This window comes from Alligator mississippiensis, chromosome 2 (assembly GCF_030867095.1).
Source record: "Alligator mississippiensis isolate rAllMis1 chromosome 2, rAllMis1, whole genome shotgun sequence".
Classification (NCBI taxonomy): domain Eukaryota; kingdom Metazoa; phylum Chordata; order Crocodylia; family Alligatoridae; genus Alligator; species Alligator mississippiensis.
The window spans coordinates 276,274,572-276,296,358 of NC_081825.1; the positions used below are offsets into that span (position 1 = coordinate 276,274,572).

General features: G+C 42.0%; 1 protein-coding gene across 2 annotated transcripts in view; it reads right to left on the reverse strand.

The window, feature by feature from the left end:
• Positions 1-21,787, reverse strand: part of ITPK1 (inositol-tetrakisphosphate 1-kinase) — a 230,049-nt gene that overhangs the window by 162,711 nt on the left and 45,551 nt on the right. The window contains exon 2 of one of the 2 annotated variants that reach the window (XM_014596432.3): positions 11,521-11,545. The exons of the other annotated variant lie outside the window; for it this stretch is intronic. Within the exon in view, the coding sequence (XP_014451918.1) occupies positions 11,521-11,545 (25 nt within the window). The remainder of the gene's footprint in view (positions 1-11,520; positions 11,546-21,787) is intronic. 2 annotated transcript variants of the gene reach the window in all.

Sequence of the window (21,787 nt, forward strand, 5' to 3'; positions counted from 1 at the left end):
TTCAGAGCTTTAGAACAGTGACATGGCAATAGGAGAAGAATAGCTGCAACCTTGATAACCTAAACTATAAAACATTCTAGGTTCTTTCAGTTTTGTGGACATGTCTTTGGTGTTTATATGGCCTTCATTAAACATTATGAGATGCTTAGATACAGGTGTAATGTGATTTCTATTAAATATCAATTGAAAGTTGGAGAACTTCCGCACCGAGGTACCAAGTAACTTGCTACCATCCCATAAGCAACAGCTGTGGAGGAAAGAACTGACTTATCTTTCAAGTTCTGGGCTAGCACCCTGAGCCTCTGCCTTTCTCTCCCTCCCCTTCCATACCACAACCACATCTTAAAAAAAAATTATTTCTCTTATAACCAACTTTCTGGGACTCCAGCTAGCAAGACAAACAGCAACTCCCTCCCTCCCTCACTTCCCCAACATTTCTTTGCATTGCTCAGTCTGTGAACCTGTACTCAATAATAACCACGTAAATGGTTTGCGCTGTGTAACTGCTCAGCAATGTAAAATTCCTTTGAACAATGAGCATGGATGACTATTAGACAACGACCATGGCTAATAATATATTGACAAAGACTAAAAATATTTTTTGACAACAGTGCTCAACCTCATAAAAAGGAAGACATTGCAAAATAGCAGCTAGAGGCATGGAAAACATCATCACCACACATGGGAACTGAATTTTTCTGTCTGGTCTGCCTACCTTTAGATATAAAGTGAAAAGACATATATCCTTGCCAAGAAAGAGAGAAGAAAGAAAGAATGCCAGACAATTTTTCCACCAAAAATGCAGAGTTAAGTTGAAGGACTATATTTTCCTACTGGCAAAAGATGACATTTAAAAACTACAATGCCCTTGGTAGGGAAAAGCATTAATGTTTAGCTATTCTAATAAAGGCTGGAGGCTGAAGTCACTCTGTGTTTTCTTCAATGCCAGTTCCACATACAGAGCTAGATTCTGGACAACACTCAAGCATAATTCTTAAGTCTCCTTAGTAAAACAAGCAGTGTCCTTTCCTGAACAAGTATTTTCCTGAGGCATAGCCACAAAGGTATATCAGATTCAGGCCTGTAAGCAAAGTCTAGTTAATTGTTTAAGTTGGTTTTGTGACAGATGAGAACTTGTAATACAGTAGGCTAAAATGTACATTCAGTAATGGTACAATTATTGTAAGAGAAGTAGAATTATTTTATATCTATGCTTCTTTATTAGAACTTCCTGGATGAATGTACTGATTTAACAATGGAGGGTATTGTAAAAAACAAAACAAACAACAAAACAAAAAAAATGCATACACATACCATGTATGCAACATAATGGATTCCCATATGAAATCCTTTCAGCACATACCCAAAATACAAACAGGCATGATCAAAATGATTAAGCAGTTTAAAGGATATACTCCTAAAGTTGGAGAGAGAAACAGAGAGTTAAAAGGAAGAGATTCTTCCCCAGATCCAAAGAACCTTGAAGGGTCTACAGAAAGCTTCCACTAACCAGCATTCCCAAGTGTGGGAAAAATTGACAGCTAGTGAGAGATACACTCATGGTTTGTTTTATGGTTGCCACGATCAATTTTCTCTGTAATGCTTTTGTTTTAAGGACAAAATATTTGGCTTTAAGATAACTGTCTGGTTAGGGGGTACCACTTATCACTCACATGGAGACAAGCACCACAGGGCCCAAAACAAAGTCAGATATGCTGAAGTAGAAACTTGCAGACCACAGCCTTTTTGAGAGTGGAAAGTTGCACTATTCCACCCTCAGACATGCAGCAGGATCAGGCTGAAACCCACAAGGAGGTGAGCATAAGGTTGGCGTCCCTGTTAGCCCAGTAATTGTGACAAACTACAGCCCTACTTTTCCCCTATGCAGGAATAACAATTTAATTAAAAATGTATGCGAGGCTGAAAGAGCTCCACAAACATACCTACAGCAACAGCTTAGGCAGAAAAAAAGGCATTTCCCATGCTACAAATCCTTATTATACTAGCTGTTCTTTGATGATACTACATCATACTACTTATACTACATGATCATGATGATCAAAGTGCAAAGATGACGCATTATTTTTTTTGCTGTTCCTTAGGCACCACCAAAATAAATATGCTTCATAATGATCATGATTAACAGCCATGAGTGTTAAGACTAGGCAGATTTACTGTACCTTATTACACAAAGGTCCCCAATTGCCCTACATCCTCTTGGAACTTGTACAACCCTTTTAAATTATAATGTTTTAACACAGTAGCATAACAAAAAAGTAGTTATCTTCATTTTAAAGGTGGGAAAAACTGAAGCACAGAAATTAAGGGACTCAGCTGAAGCTAGGAAAGTCAGGGAGAAATCTTGGTCCTATTGAAGTCACTAGAAGTTTTTCCATTAACTTTAAAGGGGATGGAATTGCATCTAAGATCTCCTGACTCTCAGTCTATTGCAATATCTGTTAGACTGCAACACTTCTCAAATTCCTGTCTAGACTGACCAAGGGTCAGACTCATTAATTCACATCTCAAAGTACAGCTAGTTCATATCTGAAAGCTGCTCTTATATGATAGTCACAGCTTACCAAACTGTTAGTAACTTTTTGAGAAGCACCCCCTGTTATCACAAGCAGCTTGGAGATAATTTCACTGAAAGTCACTAGGACTTGGGCTCCTAAATCAGTTAAGTGCTTTTGAAAATGTTATGCATCATGTTCAAGTTTACAAAATCTAACTGAAGTAAAATACAGCAGGTAACTGCATTTTGAGATTTTTGTTTTGGTGTCTTAGGTATAGCTACATATTTGCTTATTACTCTGATTTAGAATATTATATTAGCTCTTTCCATTTTTTGCACATGCATTTATCTGTGTGCTTTAAACAAAGCAGAAATGAACACATTTTATTTTACTTTTGACTCCAGTTTGCAGCCTATAATGCCTCATCGTGCCAAAACATCCTTCTCTGCACTGAAATTTGCAATTCATATCAGCTCAGCAAATAATGCTTCTCTCTCAGCTAGCTACTGTCACATTATTTTACTCACAAAAAGCAGGAGCTGCAGATTTGCAGAATTGTTTAATTCTCATTATTTCTAGGGGATGGAGTCGTAGATTTTTAAAAAATACTATTCCCCGATTTTGGAAGAGACGCTCACCAATCAAAATAGAGCTATTTGATACAATAGGTCAAACTGTAACCTTAAAAAACTACCAGCATTTCTTTAATGTGGAATTTAACACCTGTAACTTCCGGTCCCTTGTGTCAAAGCATGCATATACCTGTAACATTCAGAGTTGGGGGGGAAGCCAAGGGTTTTGTATTATCTTCTCCAAAAATGCACTAAGCCAGAGCTGATTGCCATACCCAAAAGAATCTGCACATTACTGAGATGCTGGCATGCAAATAAAAATAAACGTTATTCTTCTAGTGCTAGGGAGCCAACTCTCCAACATCTCTGCAGCTCTGCTTTCTTTGGAAGCTTTCCAGTCACATCTTTCTGTATATGTTATTGGGTATGTATTTTATAAGCTCCCTTTTCTTGGTTATATTTTGCTGTTCCTAGCTTATTCCATTAATACTTCATGTGAAAATAAACCTCTCAACATTTCAAGAAAACAACTGTTCCTTGGCAACAATTAGTGGAAACTGTTGTCATCGGCATTTTACTTTGATTCAAGATAAAAAACCTGAAGTTTGCCTTTACAGTCTTCAGCAAAGCTGCCTATTCAAAAAATATTTTTTTGCTCAAAAATAAGAGGTTTGTAATATCTGAACTCCCAGAGAATTCAAGGTGGGGAAAGGGAAATGAAACAGCAGCTTAGAACATTGTTATTACTATAAGCAGACGTTCCACATTTAATAAATCTCGTCTTTCAGGTCCCATTGCTGTTGAAAAGCAAAAAAGATTGCAGTTTGAAATACAATGACTAATCCCTTTTTTGTAGCAAAGTGCTTGCAATGTCTTGCCAAGACAAAAGAATGCTAATGTTAATTAGGAACAAAAAGAATTAGAAACCCTATCTAATTTAAAAATAGAAGAAGATGCGTTACATCAGGAAAGGCTGGGCGTGGTAGGCATTTACATTGAGCTTTGAAGTCGCAGGGAACAGGGGTGCTCCATCCACACTTTGTAACACCAAGGCTGAACTAGCAATTTGTCAGGAGCCTAAGGGCTGTAGCTAATTAATGCTGATTTGCATAACTTGTGAAACAAGACTAAAATGCAAGCCACCAAAAGATGAACTTCCGATGATTTCCACTTCAATGAATTAGGCCTATTTTTAATCTTGCATTCTTCAGATTACTGGAGACAGCACGTTCCTGCAAAGAGATGTACTTGGGGGGATTCTCTCGTATACCTCCCCTTCCCTGTCCAACAGACCACACAGCCACAACACACGCACCAGCATAGTAATAGAAGCAACAAGCTATGTCACTAGTTAGAGGGAAACTGCCCACTCTGATGTCTATAATGTAACCCCAAATGCATTTTTTTGCTGAGGCAGGGGGAGGGGAGTGGTGGGAGAAGGGTCCAAAATCAAGACCAAAGTAAATCTTGCCTTAAAAAGGTGATTCCATTAAAAGCTGGCATTATAGTCCATTCCCATAAAACTGGACCTTGAATAAGATGTCTAGTAAGAGGAGTATTTTACACAGATGCATATAGAAGTGAATTTCAACAGGCTCAGGTCACTAGTAGGAGAAGTGCTGTGGGACCAGGGACTGAAGGTAGGAGGAGTGCATGAAGAGTCCTCAAGGACACTATCCTTGAAGCCCAAAAAGAAGTCCATTTCCATGCAGAGGAAGGGTAGCAGAAGGGCTGGTAAGCCCTCTTGGCTCAATAGGAATATCATGGTCCTCTTGAAAGAGGAGAGACATACAAACAATGGAAGCTTGGGACAGTCCCCAAGGAGGACTATACAATAACAGCCTGCACTTGTAGGGAGCAATTAGAAAGGCCAAGGCAAAGACTGAATTCAAACTAGCAATGGAAATCAAGGACAATAAGAAATTGTTCTTTAGATATGTAGGGAAATGGAAGTGCGGGACCATTGCTTAGTGACTCAAGACAGCTAGTTACCAACACACAGGAGAAAAACTGAACTCCTGAATGACTACTTTATTCTGGTGAAATACCGAAGCAACGGGAAAATCATACTAGATAAGGTTCAGATTGGACATGGTGGGAATGATAGCCTTCTTACTGTTGACATTGAGCTGGTGCGTGATCAGTTAGGAAAGTTAGACATTTATAAGTCAGCAGGACCGGATGAACTTCACCTGAGAGTGCTGAAGGACCTGGCCAAAGTCATTGCAGGACCTCTGGCAAAACTCTTACAAAACTTGTGGCACTTGGGGGAGGTCCCTGAAGACTGGAAGAGGGCCAATGTTGTACCCATCTTCAAGAAGGGAAGGAGAGAGGACTCACGGAACTATAGGCTACTTAGCTTAACTTGTAATCCCAGGGAAAATCCTAGAAAAATTTATCAAGGAGTTTATGTGCAATACGTTCACAGAAGGTAGGATTCTGAATGACAGCCAGCATGGCTTCATCGCGGGCAGGTCTTGTTTCACCGATCTCATCTCCTTCTACAACCAGGTAACTCGCCACATGGATGAGAGACAGGAGGTTGACATTGTACGTTTAGACTTCCAAAATGCCTCTGATCTGGTATCCCATGATGTTCTCATGGGAAAACTGAAGGATTGTGGGCTTAACTGCTCGACAGTCAGGTCGGTAGGAAACTGGCTGTGGGGTAAGACCCAGAGAGTTCTAATGAACAGATCTGTGTCGCCCTGGCAAGAAGTGGCCAGTGGTGTCCCTCAGGAGTCTGTGCTTGGTACAGCACTTTTCAATATCTTCGTCAATGATTTGGATGTGGCAGTGTGAAGAGCTCACTGGCCAAGTTCGCAGACAACACCATGTTACGGGGGAGTGTGGTCATGCTTGAAGACAGGCTGCAGATACAGGTGGACCTAGACAGGCTGGCAAGTTGGGCAGATTGAAACCAGATGAAGTTCAACGTTGAGAAGTGTAAAGTGCTCCATCTGGGGATGAACAACCCCCCATACTTACAGGCTCAGTGGTGCGATACTGACTAGCACCACGACTGAAAGGGACTTAGGGGTAATAAGAGACCATAGTATGAACATGAGCCATCAGATGCTGTAGCCAGCAGGGCAAACAATACTCTGGCATGCATCAACCAATGCATCTCAAGCAAAACCAAGGAAGTGATTCTTCTGCTTTACTCAGCATTGTGAGACCATAGCTGGAGTACTGTGTCCAGTTCTGGGCGCTGCACTCCAATGAAGACGTAGAAAAGCTTGAGAGAGTCCAGTGAAGAGCCACCTGTATGATGGGAGACTTGCAAGGCAAGCCATATGAGGAAAGGCTGAGGGACTTTAGCCTAAAAAAAGAAGGCTGAGAGGAGACTTGGTAGCAGTTTAATCGCTACATCAGGGGCTGTGCAAACAACTGTTCACCAGGGCACCCTTGGGGAAAACCAGGAGTAATGGCCACAAACTCCTAGAAGACCATTTCAGGCCTAACATTAGGAAACAACTTCTCCAGTCAGGGTGTCCAGACTGTGGAATAAACTTCCCCCAGAGGTGGTGCAAACATCTACCCTGGAAAATCTTCATGAGAAGACTGGACAGTCACCTGACCCCAGTTGTCTTTCCTGACTAGTGCAAATATCTTGTAAGGTCCCTTCCAGCCCATTACAATCTATGAAGCGTTTACTCTTGAACCAGTGAAAGCAAACCCAAAGAACACATTCCACCTAACAACATCTTCAAAACCACTGACTCAAGGGCTTGAAGCATGCAACATCTTTACAGCACCTGAAACGTGCAGGCAACAACTACATTGGGCTTTTTACAAGCATATAAATGAGGTACAAATCTTAAGTCCAGCTGAACCAGCATAGTCTCCCACATTGGGGTGGAAAAACAATGGCTCTGGAGTGGCACCAGATCTACTGTTCTCTTTACTGGAGTTCACAGACCATGCAAAAGCCCTGGTTTCAAGAAACAGTGCAAGCCCTATGGGATAGGTACTTGAAGAGCACCTACTACAAGTATTACATGCTGTGTTTAGATGTATCATAAAAGTTCTCTCAAGGTAATGTTGGGCAAGTGATTGTCAAGGATTACCTATATAACCTTGGACAAGTCACTTGTTCTGTGCCTAAGCTCACCATCAGGAAAATGGGCTTGATAGCACTTAAATACCTTATATAACAAGGCCCTCCAATGCTGTGGTGATGAGGGACATGCAAGCGCCTAAAACAGACAAGATTAAACATCTGCAAAGGCAGAGATGTAGTGAGCCATTCTGTGCAATTAGAATTTCTTCAAACTCACTGTCTACTGATTCCCCTCCCTACCCCATGCACTGTAACCTGGAATCAATTTATTGCTACCTTACGGAGTTGAGTTCAAGCTACAGAGTTCAGATCCAAATCTAAAACATTGCCAGATTCAAGAGACTCGTACCCAGCACTTTGCTTCTGTCCAAGAGAAAGACAGGAACCAGCTGCAAACCTCAGATCCAGACTTACTGAGCTCCCAGATATCTGGATTTAGACCACTGATTCTGAACCAGGGTGTGGTGGCACCTTGGGGTGCCTTTAAATCTTTTCAAGGGTACCATGACATGCCATACAATATTAGTACTGTTACATTTGCAAACATGATTCACAAAATAAAATCCAGAGATTTCAAATAGGAATTCACAGCATTAAAACCATTCTGACTGTTGCTGTCTTCGCAAATTCTTTGCGACAGAAAATTGTTCTATTATTTTTCTGTAATCAAAATATGAGAGAAAGCTAAGAGCTGGCATTTTCTGAGAGGTGCCCTGAGTCTAACAAGGGGTCTCTTGGGTCTAAAAAGACTGAGAAGCACTGGTTAAGATTCAGGCTGCTTTAGAGAATTACTCAGTGTTTGATGAGCGTTTCCCCCCCAACTCCCACTCCAGATTCAGCCATCTCATTTGGCAGGTTTCATTTAAAGCACTAAGTAATAACATTACCTAATTCCACTCCCACATGTTGAGCTTGCAACTCAACTCTGTGTAAATTTTCATTAAACAATATTTCACATACACCTGTTAGGAGGCTTGGCTTTCGGCAAGTTCTTTTAGATTATTAGACGGCTAGTGAAAAAGCAATGCCTTATTAAGGGGTGGGAGAGGATACTCACTTTGCGAGGCAAGGAAAGTAATGCTTTGCATAGTTCCTTCTCTAGAGCAGTGGTTCTCAACCTTTGGTACCTTATGTATCCCCTGCTGATTGAAAAGGAAAAAGTGAAACCAGAAGACCCACTGTGACACTTCTGATTTCGCTGCCATGAGCCAAGTCCCATTTTTTCCACTGCAGCCTGGGGCAAAGCAGCCTGCGCAGGGCCTCCCTCTCTATCCCCCGGCGCACTGACGCTGGGGAGTGAAAGCCCCAGTGTAGCAGACATGCCGGGAAGGGTGGCAGCTGGAACTTCCAGCCCAAGCAGGCAAAGACCAAAATGCAGCACCCATGTACCCCCTGCCCGTGTCTTGCATACCCCCAGGGGTACACGTACCACAGGCTGAGAAACACTGCTCTAGAGTCTGGATTTTGAGATGAGAAGAAGTTTAAGGCCTCGAATCTCAAATCCAGCAGCAAAGTTTAAAACTAGGCTTGGATGGCAGTTGCATTGCTAATTCAGTTATCAACAAACTGTAAGGAAATGAAGTTAAGGACTTTCATTAGTAACCAGGAAAAGGGGAAGATCACCTTAACTTGTCACTGGTAAAAGAAACAGCAAACTCACTGGGCCTGGCTTTAAAAAAAAAAATAAAAATAAAAATATTTTCTTGTAAGCAGAAGGTGCATACATTCTTCCCAGGTAGGGGAAAATCGTAAGAAAGAAGAAAGAGTTGGTGAAGAAAAACCAGCAGAATCCTGAAAATATTCATTCAGTCCTGCACTGCAGCACCAGCCAACTTTGTGCCCTCCAGGTTCATACCATATCCCTATTTTCCACCCTCATGTTGCACCAGTATGAGTATATTCTCATACACCCCCCCCCCCCAAAAAAAAACCTCAATGCATCTCAGTAGGAGGTACGATTTCAAACCTTGTGTAAACAGGAACACACATACAAGGCTCTGTGTATTGTTGTTTCAAGGTGCTTGTTTATTGTCAAGTGTATGAACTAGCTTCTGCTAAAGGCAGCTCCCATCAGAGTCTGAACCTAGAAATCAAAGCAGCCCTTCTGTTTAAGACACAGAAACAATATTTCTTCTACCAGATAAAACTTTGTGCAGCACATGGAATACCCAAACCATCAGTCCTCAGCTAGAGGCAGAATTCATCATTTGTGGCTATGGAAGCTGGGTAGGAAAAAAGACTGCTCCAATTTCTGCTTGCATACCTCTGCATGGAAATTTTGCTAGTTCAGTGCCATAGGCAGAATGGTTTGGCATCAGGGAAGGGATGCCTCAAGAGCCATGAGCAGTAAGATCTATCAAGATTCCTGTGCTATGAAAGAGATTCTTTCCCAAGAGGTATTGGCTAATATCCCATACTGCACAAGCATGTAAACCCAAGATCATGTGAAACTTTGACTCTGCCACAGTAGAAGAATATTTGCCCTGTGTTGTTAGATTACAATTAGCTGGTGCAGCAGCTGCCAAGTAAAGGTCACTGGTTGCCCATTCATTTTCCAGTGTAACCTTTTAGGACACAACTCAAAAAATCAGGATGTTAGGGCAGCCTGTGCAAAGCTGTGGGTCTGGACAGTAACATGTCCTTTCACATCTGAGTCTTCACCAAGTTCTCAAACAATTCCAAAACCTTCCTCTATAAAACAAACAAAAAAAAGGTTTAAGTGGTAACCTGACCTTTAGCCATGCAAACTACTAACAAGGCCTTCTACCTACCAAGACTGCTACAGCCCGTTGCAAGATGCATTCACACAAACTCAGACAAACAGACCTAAGGACATCAACTTGATTAACTGAAGAAAGAAGAAAACTTCCTCTCTACCCAGTCAGTGAGAGCTGCACTGGATACATTGGACAAAGGTTGTCTCATCACTTTAATATGTAGTATGGTACTGGGAAGCCAATATAATACATTCACATCCTCTGGAAGCACTTCTGCGATTAAAGCTCTTATAAATGCAAATGTTATATATAATAATAATAATAATAATAATAATAATAATAATGCTGATAAAACCATTTTTCCCCTTTCCAAGCACGTGAAACCAATAAAATGTTACCAGCATCCAAAGGCATGGTCTCAAGATTCCAAACTAATAGCGAAGACTGAAAGATGCTGCTGTTTAGCACTATCCAGTGTCCTGGTAAAAGAAAGAACAATCTTGTGGCGCACACAGTACTAGTAGTTAGGCTAAATATAGCTGGCCATTAAGGCAGATTCTCTTTTCTTACATTATGTGCCCAAATGCAGATATTCTTTCATTTTCACACCCCTTAAAGGGACATTTCCATTCTTTTGATGAAGGATTTATTTTATTTTATTTTTTTAATGTTTAGAATACTTCTCTGCTTCTTCACTGAGGCTTAAAAGAAGTCTTTCATGCAGATCCAGAGCAACACCCAAACACATCAGCCCACGTCCCTTTTGTTCCTCCTTGCTGAGGACACAGTTAAGTTTTGCTACTGAGTTACAAGCAATCAATCTCTTTGCAGGCATGAGGAGCTTCTAAGTAATGTCATCACTTCAGCACATGAAAGGAGCACAACAGACCAGCCACAAGAAAAAAAATCTGATGCTACAAACGGTTGTAAAAATGCACAAAATGAACTTGAAAAACCCAAGAATGTTACATTTCCCTGCTGAGTGTACAGTAGCAGGGAACTGAGTTAATCCAACAATAAAAATGTCACAAAATAGCAGTATTTTCTAGCTGACAGCATCCCTTTACATTAGAGCACAGAGGAAATGCAACCATTTAGACCTGCCAAACAGAAAGAACCAACCACTGCTTGATCCCCCCCAGGAAATGGGCCAATAGCAAACAGCAGCGTCATGTTGCTTAGTACAGAAGAAAAGTCTTTTCGCATGGATCCTTCCAGAAGTTTCACATGCAGGAAACAGTTCTGCTTTCTTCTTTTAAGCCATGCTATATTTAAATGCAATGAGCACAGATTAAACACAGGCTAATCATAAACAATGTCATCAACTTGGAGACAAGAAAAGCTTAACCAGGGTATTAACTTTACAATTGCCCCTGATAATTATGAGGCTCTACAAGTTAAGGTGATATGTGCTTAACAGCAGCAAACATAATTCCTTTCCAGAGCCAATGTTTGAATCATCCACTGTTCAAGCAAGAAAAAAAAAAAATTGTGGGACCGGGGGGGGGGGGGGGGGGAGGAGCAGGAAATTGTGGCCATATGCCACTGAAAACCACCAGAGATTATGCAAGTTTTATTTAAAGAATGGGGTAGGTTTCTGCCTTCACTTTATTATAATTTTAAAAATTAAATATTAAAAAAAATTTACTCACCTGTATTACTTCTATCCCTCTTTTCCTAGGGGGGGAAAAAGAAAAGAAAAAAGGTTACTTTTGTGAACGGCATCATAAGTCAAATGCTTACAAAAATGCTCTATTTGATGCTAGTATACAAGAGAAAAACTGTACATTTCAGTGAGTGCTTGTGCTGTCCTAAACAGGGAAAAATTTCAGCATGTAATTAACATTTTCCTAAACTGGGATCTAGGGACCAGCAAGCACATGTAAACGATGCTGCACTGGTATAATCTGCGTGACTACCAACCAAAAAGAAGCATATGAGATTGCAAGCTAAAGGAGTGTTGCACTTTGAATTGTTCTTTCCCTGATATCCCTCCCCTAAGTGAATCTAGTGAGGGAATTTCACCAGAGTAAGTTCCCACAGAATGAGTGAAATTCAGAAGTCACTTGTAAGGGGATGCAAGTTAAGTCAAACAGTCTTTCTGGACTTTAGGAAGGCCTTCAACACTCTCTCTCACCCCATTCTCATTAAAAAACTAGGGGACTGTGGCATCGATACCTACACAGTCAGATGGGTCATTAACTGGCTGGAGGGCCGCACCCAGAGAATGGTGGTGGACGGGTCATTTTTGACCTGGAGAGATGTGGGCAGTGGGGTCCCCCAGGGCTTGGTCCTCAGGCCCGTACTGTTCAACATCCTCATCAGCAACTTGGACGAGGAGGTAAAAAGCACCCTGTTCAAATTCGCAGATGACACCAAGATGTGGGGGAAAATAGGCAGGCGAGAAGGGAGGAATATGCTGCAATCGGACCTGGACAGGTTACAGGGGTGGGCAGATGAGAACAGGATGGGATTCAATACTGACAAGCGCAAGGTACTGCACCTAGGGAGGAAGAACCAGCAGCAGACCTATAGGCTGGGGAACTCCCTTCTCATCAGCGCAGAGGCAGAAAAGGATCTTGGAATCATTATTGATGCCAAAATGAACATGGCCCGACAGTGTGGGGACGCGGTCAGAAAGACCAACCGTACCTTGTCATGCATCCACATATGCAGCTCAAGCAAGTCCAAGGAGGTGATCCTCCCCCTCTATGTGACACTGGTCAGGCTGCAGTTGGATTACTGTGTCCAGTTCTGGGCGCTGCACTTCAGAAGGGACGTGGACAGCATTGAGAGGGTCCAGAGGAGGGCCACCCACATGATCAGGGGTCAGCAGGGCAGGCCCTACGAGGAAAGGCTAAGGGACATGAACCTGTTCAGCCTCCACAAGAGAAGGCTGAGGGGGGATCTAGTGACCGTTTGCAAACTAGTTTGGGGGGGGGGGGAGAAAAATCAGCAGGCATTGCGAGAGTCCCTGTTCACCTGAGCACTACCAGGAGTGACAAGAAATAACAGTCACAAGCTGGCAGAGGGTAGATTCAGGCTAGATATCAGGAGGCGCTACTTCACAGTCAGGGCGGCTAGGATCTGGAACCAACTTCCAAGAGAAGAAGTGGTGCTGGCTCCTACCCCGGGGGTCTTTAAGAGGCTAGATGAACACCTTGCCGGGGTCATTTGACCCCAGTACTCTTCCCTGTCACAGCAGGGGGTTGGACTTGATGATCTGCTCGGGTCCCTTCCGACCCTACCTACTATGAAACAAGTGTGTGATTAAGTTACTGCACTTACCCATGTCCCTGTATTATGATCATCAACTCCCATAACCTCCCATATATACACACACAGACAGAATGATTTATAACAATAAAACCTACTCCATTTTCAACCCTTGCAGGGAAGTCTTTTAACATGTTTCAAAAAAGTTAACAAGTTACATGAGTCGAACAAGGTCAGAATAGAAACTATTTAGCACATGGATCCAAAGATGGGGAGATCTCTGGTCACTTCTGCTGGAGCAAACTAAAAAAAAGTTTTGGACCTCATAGGAACCTTTGTCTACCCTGCACAAAGTTCCAGCTGTAAGGGAGGCAGTTCCACAATGCCTGGAAAGCAGGACTGGCAAGAGCAGCCAGGAGGCAAGACCTTGGGAGATCTGTTCAATCTGGCAAGAAGCTGGTGCTGAAACCAATTAGGCTCATCTCTAAACTCAGCCCTTCAGCCTAACTGGTGAAGCAGCTCATACCTATCTAGGCAGAAAGATTCGTTTATTCATTCTTTATATCTGACAAGTTATCAGCACACCAGACCTCCCCCACCCCCTAACCCCACTTCCCTCCCCAAAACAGTCACAGCTATCCCATGCCACTTTTCTAGTGTGGGCAGAGGCTACTGAAACGCAGTAAGCTTTCCGTTTACAAACAAGAAAAAGAACATTTTAGTTATTGAGGAAAAGCTTCAAAAGTGATGTGAAGTCAGGATCCCTTTTCCTGATCTCCACTATTTCCTCATGTGAAAAAGACCCTTCAAGCAGTCCTCAAAGAGGAGTGAATATACCTGCATACGATTTCCCTCCTCTCTAAAAAAAAGTCTACATCAGTTGCTGTTGCTCTGAGCAAGTATGGGGTGTACTTGCTGAATTCATTATGATTACTCCAGTAGTCTGGAGCCCAGTGCAGGCTCTCATTCTTCTGGAAGACTATTACAAAACTGGCCAAGGAAAAGAGGCTACCTCAAGCTCTGGGGTTACTGGGGGCTAGGAGAACCATTCCCTGTTGGTACATACAAATAATCATTAGCCTGCTGCTCAGCAAGAAAACAAAAATTAAAAGTAGGAGTAAATGAAATCAAGGCACCTAAGAAAGAGGAGCATTTCCAATGTCACTTACAGATAAAGCCCTTCAGTAACTGATGAACAACTTACAAATTGCTCACAACCTGTCCACACTGCTACAGACTAACATGCAGCAAATTAGGTTACTCAGATCCCTACTGCTAGCCCTGTTTACAGGAGAGATTTTCATTTGGCAAAGAAAACATTAATGATAATACTAACATAACCAGTATCAGGGAGAGAAGGAATTTAAGTGGGCAGGGAGAGCTTAGTAAACAACTGGAGCAGCTCAGGTTAGGAGCATTCTGAGCATCTCAAAATATCCAAGCGCTTGAGCTTACAATGAGCAAACGGGTTACACATTGCTGCCTTGTAATAAGCAAGACGACTGAGGCTGCCATTGAAATATGCCTCTTTTGCCTCCCAAGATAGAGGCATGGAAAGAGGCAAATTTAGGTGGTGGGAAAAGTAGTACATGGGTGTGTACACACAGACCAAAGTTTGTTCTGCTTTCAAGGAAGAAAAAGCTGGTTGCCAAAGCCACTTGAGTATCATTCAGTCTGAAAGCTTTTAAAATCCTAATAAAAATGGACTTTACACATTTATTAGGATTTGCTGTAAACAGATTGTACTACAAAAGCAAGAGCAAGTCTAAGAACAAAATTAGACTAGCTGCTTACTCTTCAGTTCAGCTGAGTGCAGGAGAACATGACCATGTTGGATACAAAGTCAGTGGAAGTTTAAAGAACCGAGGGAAAGAAGGAGAAGGTGCTAGTTTACCTTGCTGGGCTTCTCTACATTTTTTCTAGGAGGTGATTTCCTCTGTAGTTATTTGAAATGCTGCAACATTTCACCCTCAAAACCAAGGGACAAAGAAACCACGGAAGTTACGTATTTTGAACAGTAATTCACTGGGCTGGAGCCTTTACTGAAATAGCATTGTTCAAAGTTCTCTGAATCAGCAAGAGATGCTCAAACAAGACTAATAACTGCATTGCTCATTTCAGGGTTAAGATACTCTCACCACAGATGTTTTAAACCTCATCTGGACAGATGCAGGCATCATATCCTTTGCATGGTTTCTGTTGGGTAAATTCCTTGGATAAGAAGCCTCTGTATTAGCCAAGAGACTAAACCCTACCCAAACTAGACTGAAACATCCTCCAAATACAATCTATGTGCATTATATATTCCCAAAATATAAAATGGCAGCAACTTGTACCAGAAGTTACTCCCAACTCAGACATTTGCACTGAGGACAGAGAATGATTAAAAGCACTATTATAAATGTGATCAAAAAAATTCTCTCTCCAAGGGCCACATCAAGTGTAGGGCACAGATGCAAACAGCTAGATAAGATAATGTCTCCAGAGATGAGTGCCTACAAAAGGCAACAGCTATACCAAAGGAGCTCTGTTCCAGCCTGGCTCTTCTGAGTGTTACCATGCTCCTTCTTGTAGGCAAAGGAGCAAACTCCTTTGGAGGCTGCAATGGATTTCAGAACCATCAGTTCAGCCCCCTCATCTCCCAAACAGTACAGAAGCAACAAGCCCCTGTATTCCGACTACTACCTACATGGCTCCAGCAAAGGCCTGGGCAGCTACAAATTAAAACCTACGTTAGCTGTACAAAAGACAGCATGGGACAAGAGCCCTGCAAGGGTGTTAAACCTTTTCCCTCTTCCCTTGGAACAGGCAATGCAACAGGCCACAGGGTGACTGTAGGTTTTCCGTTAATACAGGTCATGCACATGCTAAAAGGTCAGTGCTAAACTACACCCTAGTAGCCATTATTTCTGAAACACTTGATTGGAATGTAGAACTAGGTGGGAGCTTTTGTTATTTAGAACCATCAGCCTAGGGGGGGGGGGGGGGGGGAAAAAAAAAAAATGATTATCCACAGTTATAAACCTGTGAAAAAGGTAGCTTATGCTAGGGGGGAAAAAAATTCCCAAACAGATCATTTGTAGCAAATCTCTAATGCCACAAGCTGTTTTTCTATGCCTGGAGCTACAGAAACCCATTCAGATGTGGCACCAAGGACTGACTCTAGCTTCTGGTTTTTTCCCTTTCAGCACAGGGCTCAGCATCAAATTCGCTGCTCAACAGGAAGCGGTTGTTGCTACATGTGAAGATCTAAAAGGAACATTAACTAGTCATACTTTAGTAGCACATCATTACCTTTCAATGCAAAAAAGAAACAAAACAAAATTGGAAGCTTGTTATAGCTTGTCATTTCCATGCTTGAAATTGCTGAAAAGTTATTTGATGAAGCAAACTCTACAACATGGAAAAGCAATTAAAGTGTTTAAGGTGTGAGATTTTTGGATTAATTTACCCCACAGATTTAAACTAACTAGATCTACTTATTTAAAAAGGATATGCTATCAAGTTAATAAAGGCTCAGCATTGATGTCCTGGAAGATTTAAAAAAACTGCCAAACTCCAAGTTACTGTATGTTTTCACTAGTAAAGAGTTTAGATTTAAACATTCCCCAGCAGTACGTTAGCTGAACATTAAGGTTAGGGACGGACATTACACAAGCCGGTTTAAGTGATCAAAAACTGGTTTAAACTTGTAACAGAATAGACATTCAGTGCACAAACCAGTTTGAGAATAGCTGAAACCAGTTTGAGATAAACCTGGTTGAATGTAGTGTCAGATTTAACTGATTTGGGTCAAACCACTTTATGCAATGTCTGTCCCAGACCCTTTCGTGGTTTGAGTTACATCACAGTCCCCCAGCATCCTGGCATGCTCTCTGGGCTGGGCAGGGCCATCTGGTCCAGAGAGCTGGGCTGGCCCCTCCCTTCTGCTCCCTGGATGCAGCTCTGGCAGAGACTGCAAGTATAGGGCGTCTGACTGGCTTCTTCCTGCTCCCTCCTCCCCACCCCCCACTCCGTTTAAGGAGGGATTCCTCCCTCCCCTCTGCCTTACACAGACACCTCTCAGCATTAGCTAACACAACTCATGCTGGCTATGGTCCGTGCTAGGCAGACAGCACAGTGTCAATTTAGGGCTTTTTGAAGCTAAATCAACAGGTAGTGGGTAAGATCCCTCCACTCCTTCCTTGGAAAAAGTTGTTAAAGAAGAGCTTTAACGAATGATAAATCTTTTTGTTTTCTTAATGGGGTGATAAATACTGTGTTATTAACTCCCTGCTGGCCTGCTGGGGAGGGAGGGAACCCCTCCCTAATCAGAGCCTCCTGTCAGGGCCAGACTACACCCCCCTCAGCTCAGCACTATGGAAGGGAAGGGAGGGCTGCTCTAGCACCCCCCAACTTCTAGCCTGAGCCACTACAGGCTACATTTCTGGAATGAAAAGGGGATGTCTATCCACCTCCAAATCAGGTCAAGCTTTGCAGGTTAGACTAACCTGCAAAGATTGAATCAATTCAAGCTCAGGCTGTTATAGTCTAGGGACAGACTTTCAGAAATTGTGCTGGCAAGTGACGCCTAAAGAGAAAATGACAAAAAACAAAAAGGTGAAACCGACTAACGTTATTACTGTCTGATCTGAGGTGACAAGCAAGAAAACTCAAATAGCATTTTTAACTTTTAACTTTTCATTTAAATGCTATTTTTTCAGTTTCCATAATCTGAGAAGTTATCAATACGAAGAATAAAGGAACAAAGTTTGTTTCTTTTATTATAAACAGGATTTTTAGCCAACAATTTCCATTTACATGTGGCAAATAAAACAATATTTAACCTCTATAAGGATATCTGTATTAGGATCAGAGAATGCTTTCTAAATATTAATAAAAGTAGCCTCTAACAATACTGCAATTCTTTCCTTCTTGAAAGAACCTTTTGAGCATGATTGGAATTATCAGAGACTTATGAAGATGAGAAGTCTCAGATGACAACCAGGTTAAGTGTGGAAGACAGCAGATGATCTTCATCAACATCCTGACAATGTTCTGTTCATCCTCCTGTCTTCCTGGCAAAGAGGCTTCCCTGCTCAGCTCATCTGCCTTAGCATTTTGGTAGCAAAGGAAGCTGCATTTTTGTTATTTAATTTTTGGGTGGTCTCTGCTTTTTGTATTTTTTTTCTCCTCTTGTTGCCCCTTCTTGTAATCACTGGTGAAACAGCAACTGCTGATTCCCCCATCTGGGCAACAAAAAAGCTCATGAAGACAGACTACTTTGCTCAAAAATATTTAGGGGACTGCTCTAACACAATCTCTTTTAAAGGTCAATCATATTCCCACTGAAGATAACCAAAGTACAGAATCACAGAAAAATAGAGCTGGAAGATACTTCAGAAGATCACCTAATCCAACCCCTTGTAGGCTTATATTTGTCTAAACCATGTCAGAAATGTGTCTGCTTAACCTGCTCTTAAAAATGTCCAAAGATAGAGACTCCACAGCTTCTCTGGGTAGCTTGGTCTAATACTTAACCATCCCCATAGTTAGAAAGCTCTTTCGATTATCCGGTCTAAATTTAATCTTGTTGCACTTTAGGACACTTATTTCTTTTCTGTGTCCACAGGGGATGAGACACATTATCACCATCCTCCTTATAAGCAACCTTTTAGAACTTGAAGACTTATGGAGTCTCACCTTCTCAAACTTTTGTTCTCCGACTCTCCTCAGTATTATGCAAAGGAAACACTCTGCACCTGGAAGAACTGAGCCCCTTCTGAACTTTTTTTTGCATTCAGTCTAGCAAGTCGGCATCTGTGATCACATTTGCTTAATTACAGTGCCTTTCAGCAGGTTTTTACTTTTGCAGTCATTTTCTTGAGGTGTACAATTGAAAAAACTACTCATTAATCTATATGTTAGCTACATTTCTTAAATTCTTCTAGCATCCTGGAGCCCATGCACAAAAAGGGGACCGGTTACTAGTTCAGGGGGACTTTTTCTTTAGGTGGGATGAAATATGGGTTTCTGCTGCAGTGCACATCATTTAAGAAATTAACTTGAACACTAAGTGTGGTTACATCTGTCGCAATATATTCACTTCCCCATTTTATGGGGATGGGGAACACCATCAATACTGTGAATTTGCTCAAATCAAACACTACAGCATAGTACACAATCTTCTTATGATTCTCACTACACAAAATATGAAACTGAGCCAAACCATCTGGCTTCCTCTCCAATTTCATAGCATCTTCCCACACCATGTATAATTATGGAGAACCTGTTACAAGAACTAGATGTCAATAGTTGCATCAAAATATTGAGGGAAGCCTGCACTCATATGGACACAAACGGACATTTATTTTCAGCAAGGCAGGCAGCAGCACAACACTTGAATATTAACGCTAGTTAAAGGGACAAGCATCTCCATACCAGAAAAACCCAGATGTGACGATTCAGAAGCATCACCATGCAAATTAAGGATTCTGACTATGAGGGTGGTCAGGCGTTGGAAAACACTACCTAGAGAAGTTGTGGTAACTCCACTTTTAGAAACTTTCAAAGCAGGTTAGACAGACACTTGGCAGGATCATCCTTGACTAAACCATCTCAGCCTTGAGCAGGGGGCTAGACTGGATGACTGAGGTCCCTTCCAGCTCTTTTTTCTTAGGATCCTAAAAGGTGCATCAGAACCCAGGTAACTTGTGAATGTGGGAGACCAAAGTTACACTGCCTCAAACAAGTGAGACGACAACATCCAAATGCCATTTCTTAAACTATGCTCTATTCCAGGGATAGGCAACTCCTGGTATGCGTGCCAGAGCATGGCACGTGAAGACATTTTGCTTAACACATGCACCTCAGGAAGTGGACCAAGGCTGAGCTGCTGCAACAAGTATTGGGCCTCTCATAGCTCCCCGCCATTTGCCCCTGGCATGCCAACATCTTGCAAGTTGAGGTTGCGGGTGATTTTGGCACACTACCTAAAAACACTTCCGACCCCTGCTCTATTCAAAAAGTCCTCAGAGATGTGGGAGCAGAAAAAAAAGACAGGAAGAGATAAACCAGATCCTTCAAACAGCACCTGCAAAGAAATAAATGTAGTTCTAGTCACCCAGTGTTAAGACTTTCAATTTTCAGCAACTAACTGCTTCAAAATACATAAACAGGGCTACTAATTTTAGCTTCATTACAAAACAAGCTGCTTTAAGAAAATAGTCATAAAAATATGCAATCTGAAAGAGTCTGATTTCTCCCACCCTCCATCTTCCCCCACCCCTCTCACAAATCACTTATCTTTAAGAGAATGCTACTTGGTTTTGCAAAAGTAGTTTCTCTTTTAGCTAGGAAAACCAAAAAAACCCCCCCAATTTTCCCAAGATAGTGGTTTGGTATTCCAGGTCAAAAGCTGTGAAAATGATGAACACAAGAGGGACAATCTTTAAACTCAGCCTTTCATGCAGTGATAGAAATAGCATGGCGGCAAAGGAAGAAAGAATAATGACTTGCACCTACAGAAAGCCAGAAAAAGAAGTTATTACATGTAGCAAGTCATCCTCTTGCCAGTCATTCATAGTAATATTAAGTAACTGCAATTTTGAGAAACTTCATAAGGCTTAGCCTTCACCCACAGGAGTATGGAACTGGAAGGAAGCCCCTTAGTCATCATGTTGCCAGCTATAGTTAGCACCTACATCATGCAATCCCATTCATACTCTGACTAAACTCCATTTAAAGCTAGTTAGGTTATCTGCCTCACTACTCCTACTTGAAGTCTATACCAGAACAGCAATCCACTGGCTAATTTCCAGCCTAAATTTATTCATGAACAGTTTGTAACCATTTGTTCCTGCACCAGCTTTGTCCTCAAGTTAAATAGCTCTTCTCCTTCCCCAGTGTTGACTCCCACACATGTTTACAGACAACAATCATATCATATAATCTCTTTGCCTTTGTTTTACTAGGCTGAACAAGTCAAGGTCTTTTTCAGTCTCCTCTCATGATATAGGCTCTCCATTCCCATGGTCACCAGCATAGGTGACTGGTAGGGGGAGCATGTGCTCCACCCCTCCCACCCCCCAAGATTTGCCACAGCCGCCGACTTCTGTTGGCAGTCACAGCTTACCACCTGCCCCCCATCCCAATGCCAACACCAGCTTCTTGACACCCTGCCGCCACTGGACACTGCCGCCCACAAACTGTGCCCCCCACTCTCAGGAGGCACCAGTCACCCATGGTCAGCAGTGTCCGAACCCAACCTTTTGCATTTCCCCTAAACCCAGTGCAAACCCCTTCCTGGTTATAAGTATTATTCATTCACAAGATACCGGCAGAGACATGAAGAAACCTAAGAAATTATGAAAGAACACAGTGAGGCAAAACACAGCATTCTGTGTCCATAGATGTAGGCACTATTTATTCATGTATATTTAATACTCATTTCAGAAGCAGCTATAAGCCTCAAGTGGTGGTGGTGGGTGCCCACTGCGCAAGGCTCTGTACAAACATAGTGAAAGAGAACCCTTGTCCTAGGGAGCCTGCAGTGTAAGTCTCTTCATGTTGTATGTGTGCCTTACAACAGCATGATGATAGGCACTTCTAAAAAGATACCCAGGTCAAAGAAAGAGAAACAGATCTTGTATCTACATAGGTTTAATTCACTGCACTTCTTATTCCTTTAAGTTTCTAAACATCTGCATTTTGCAAAAGTCTTAA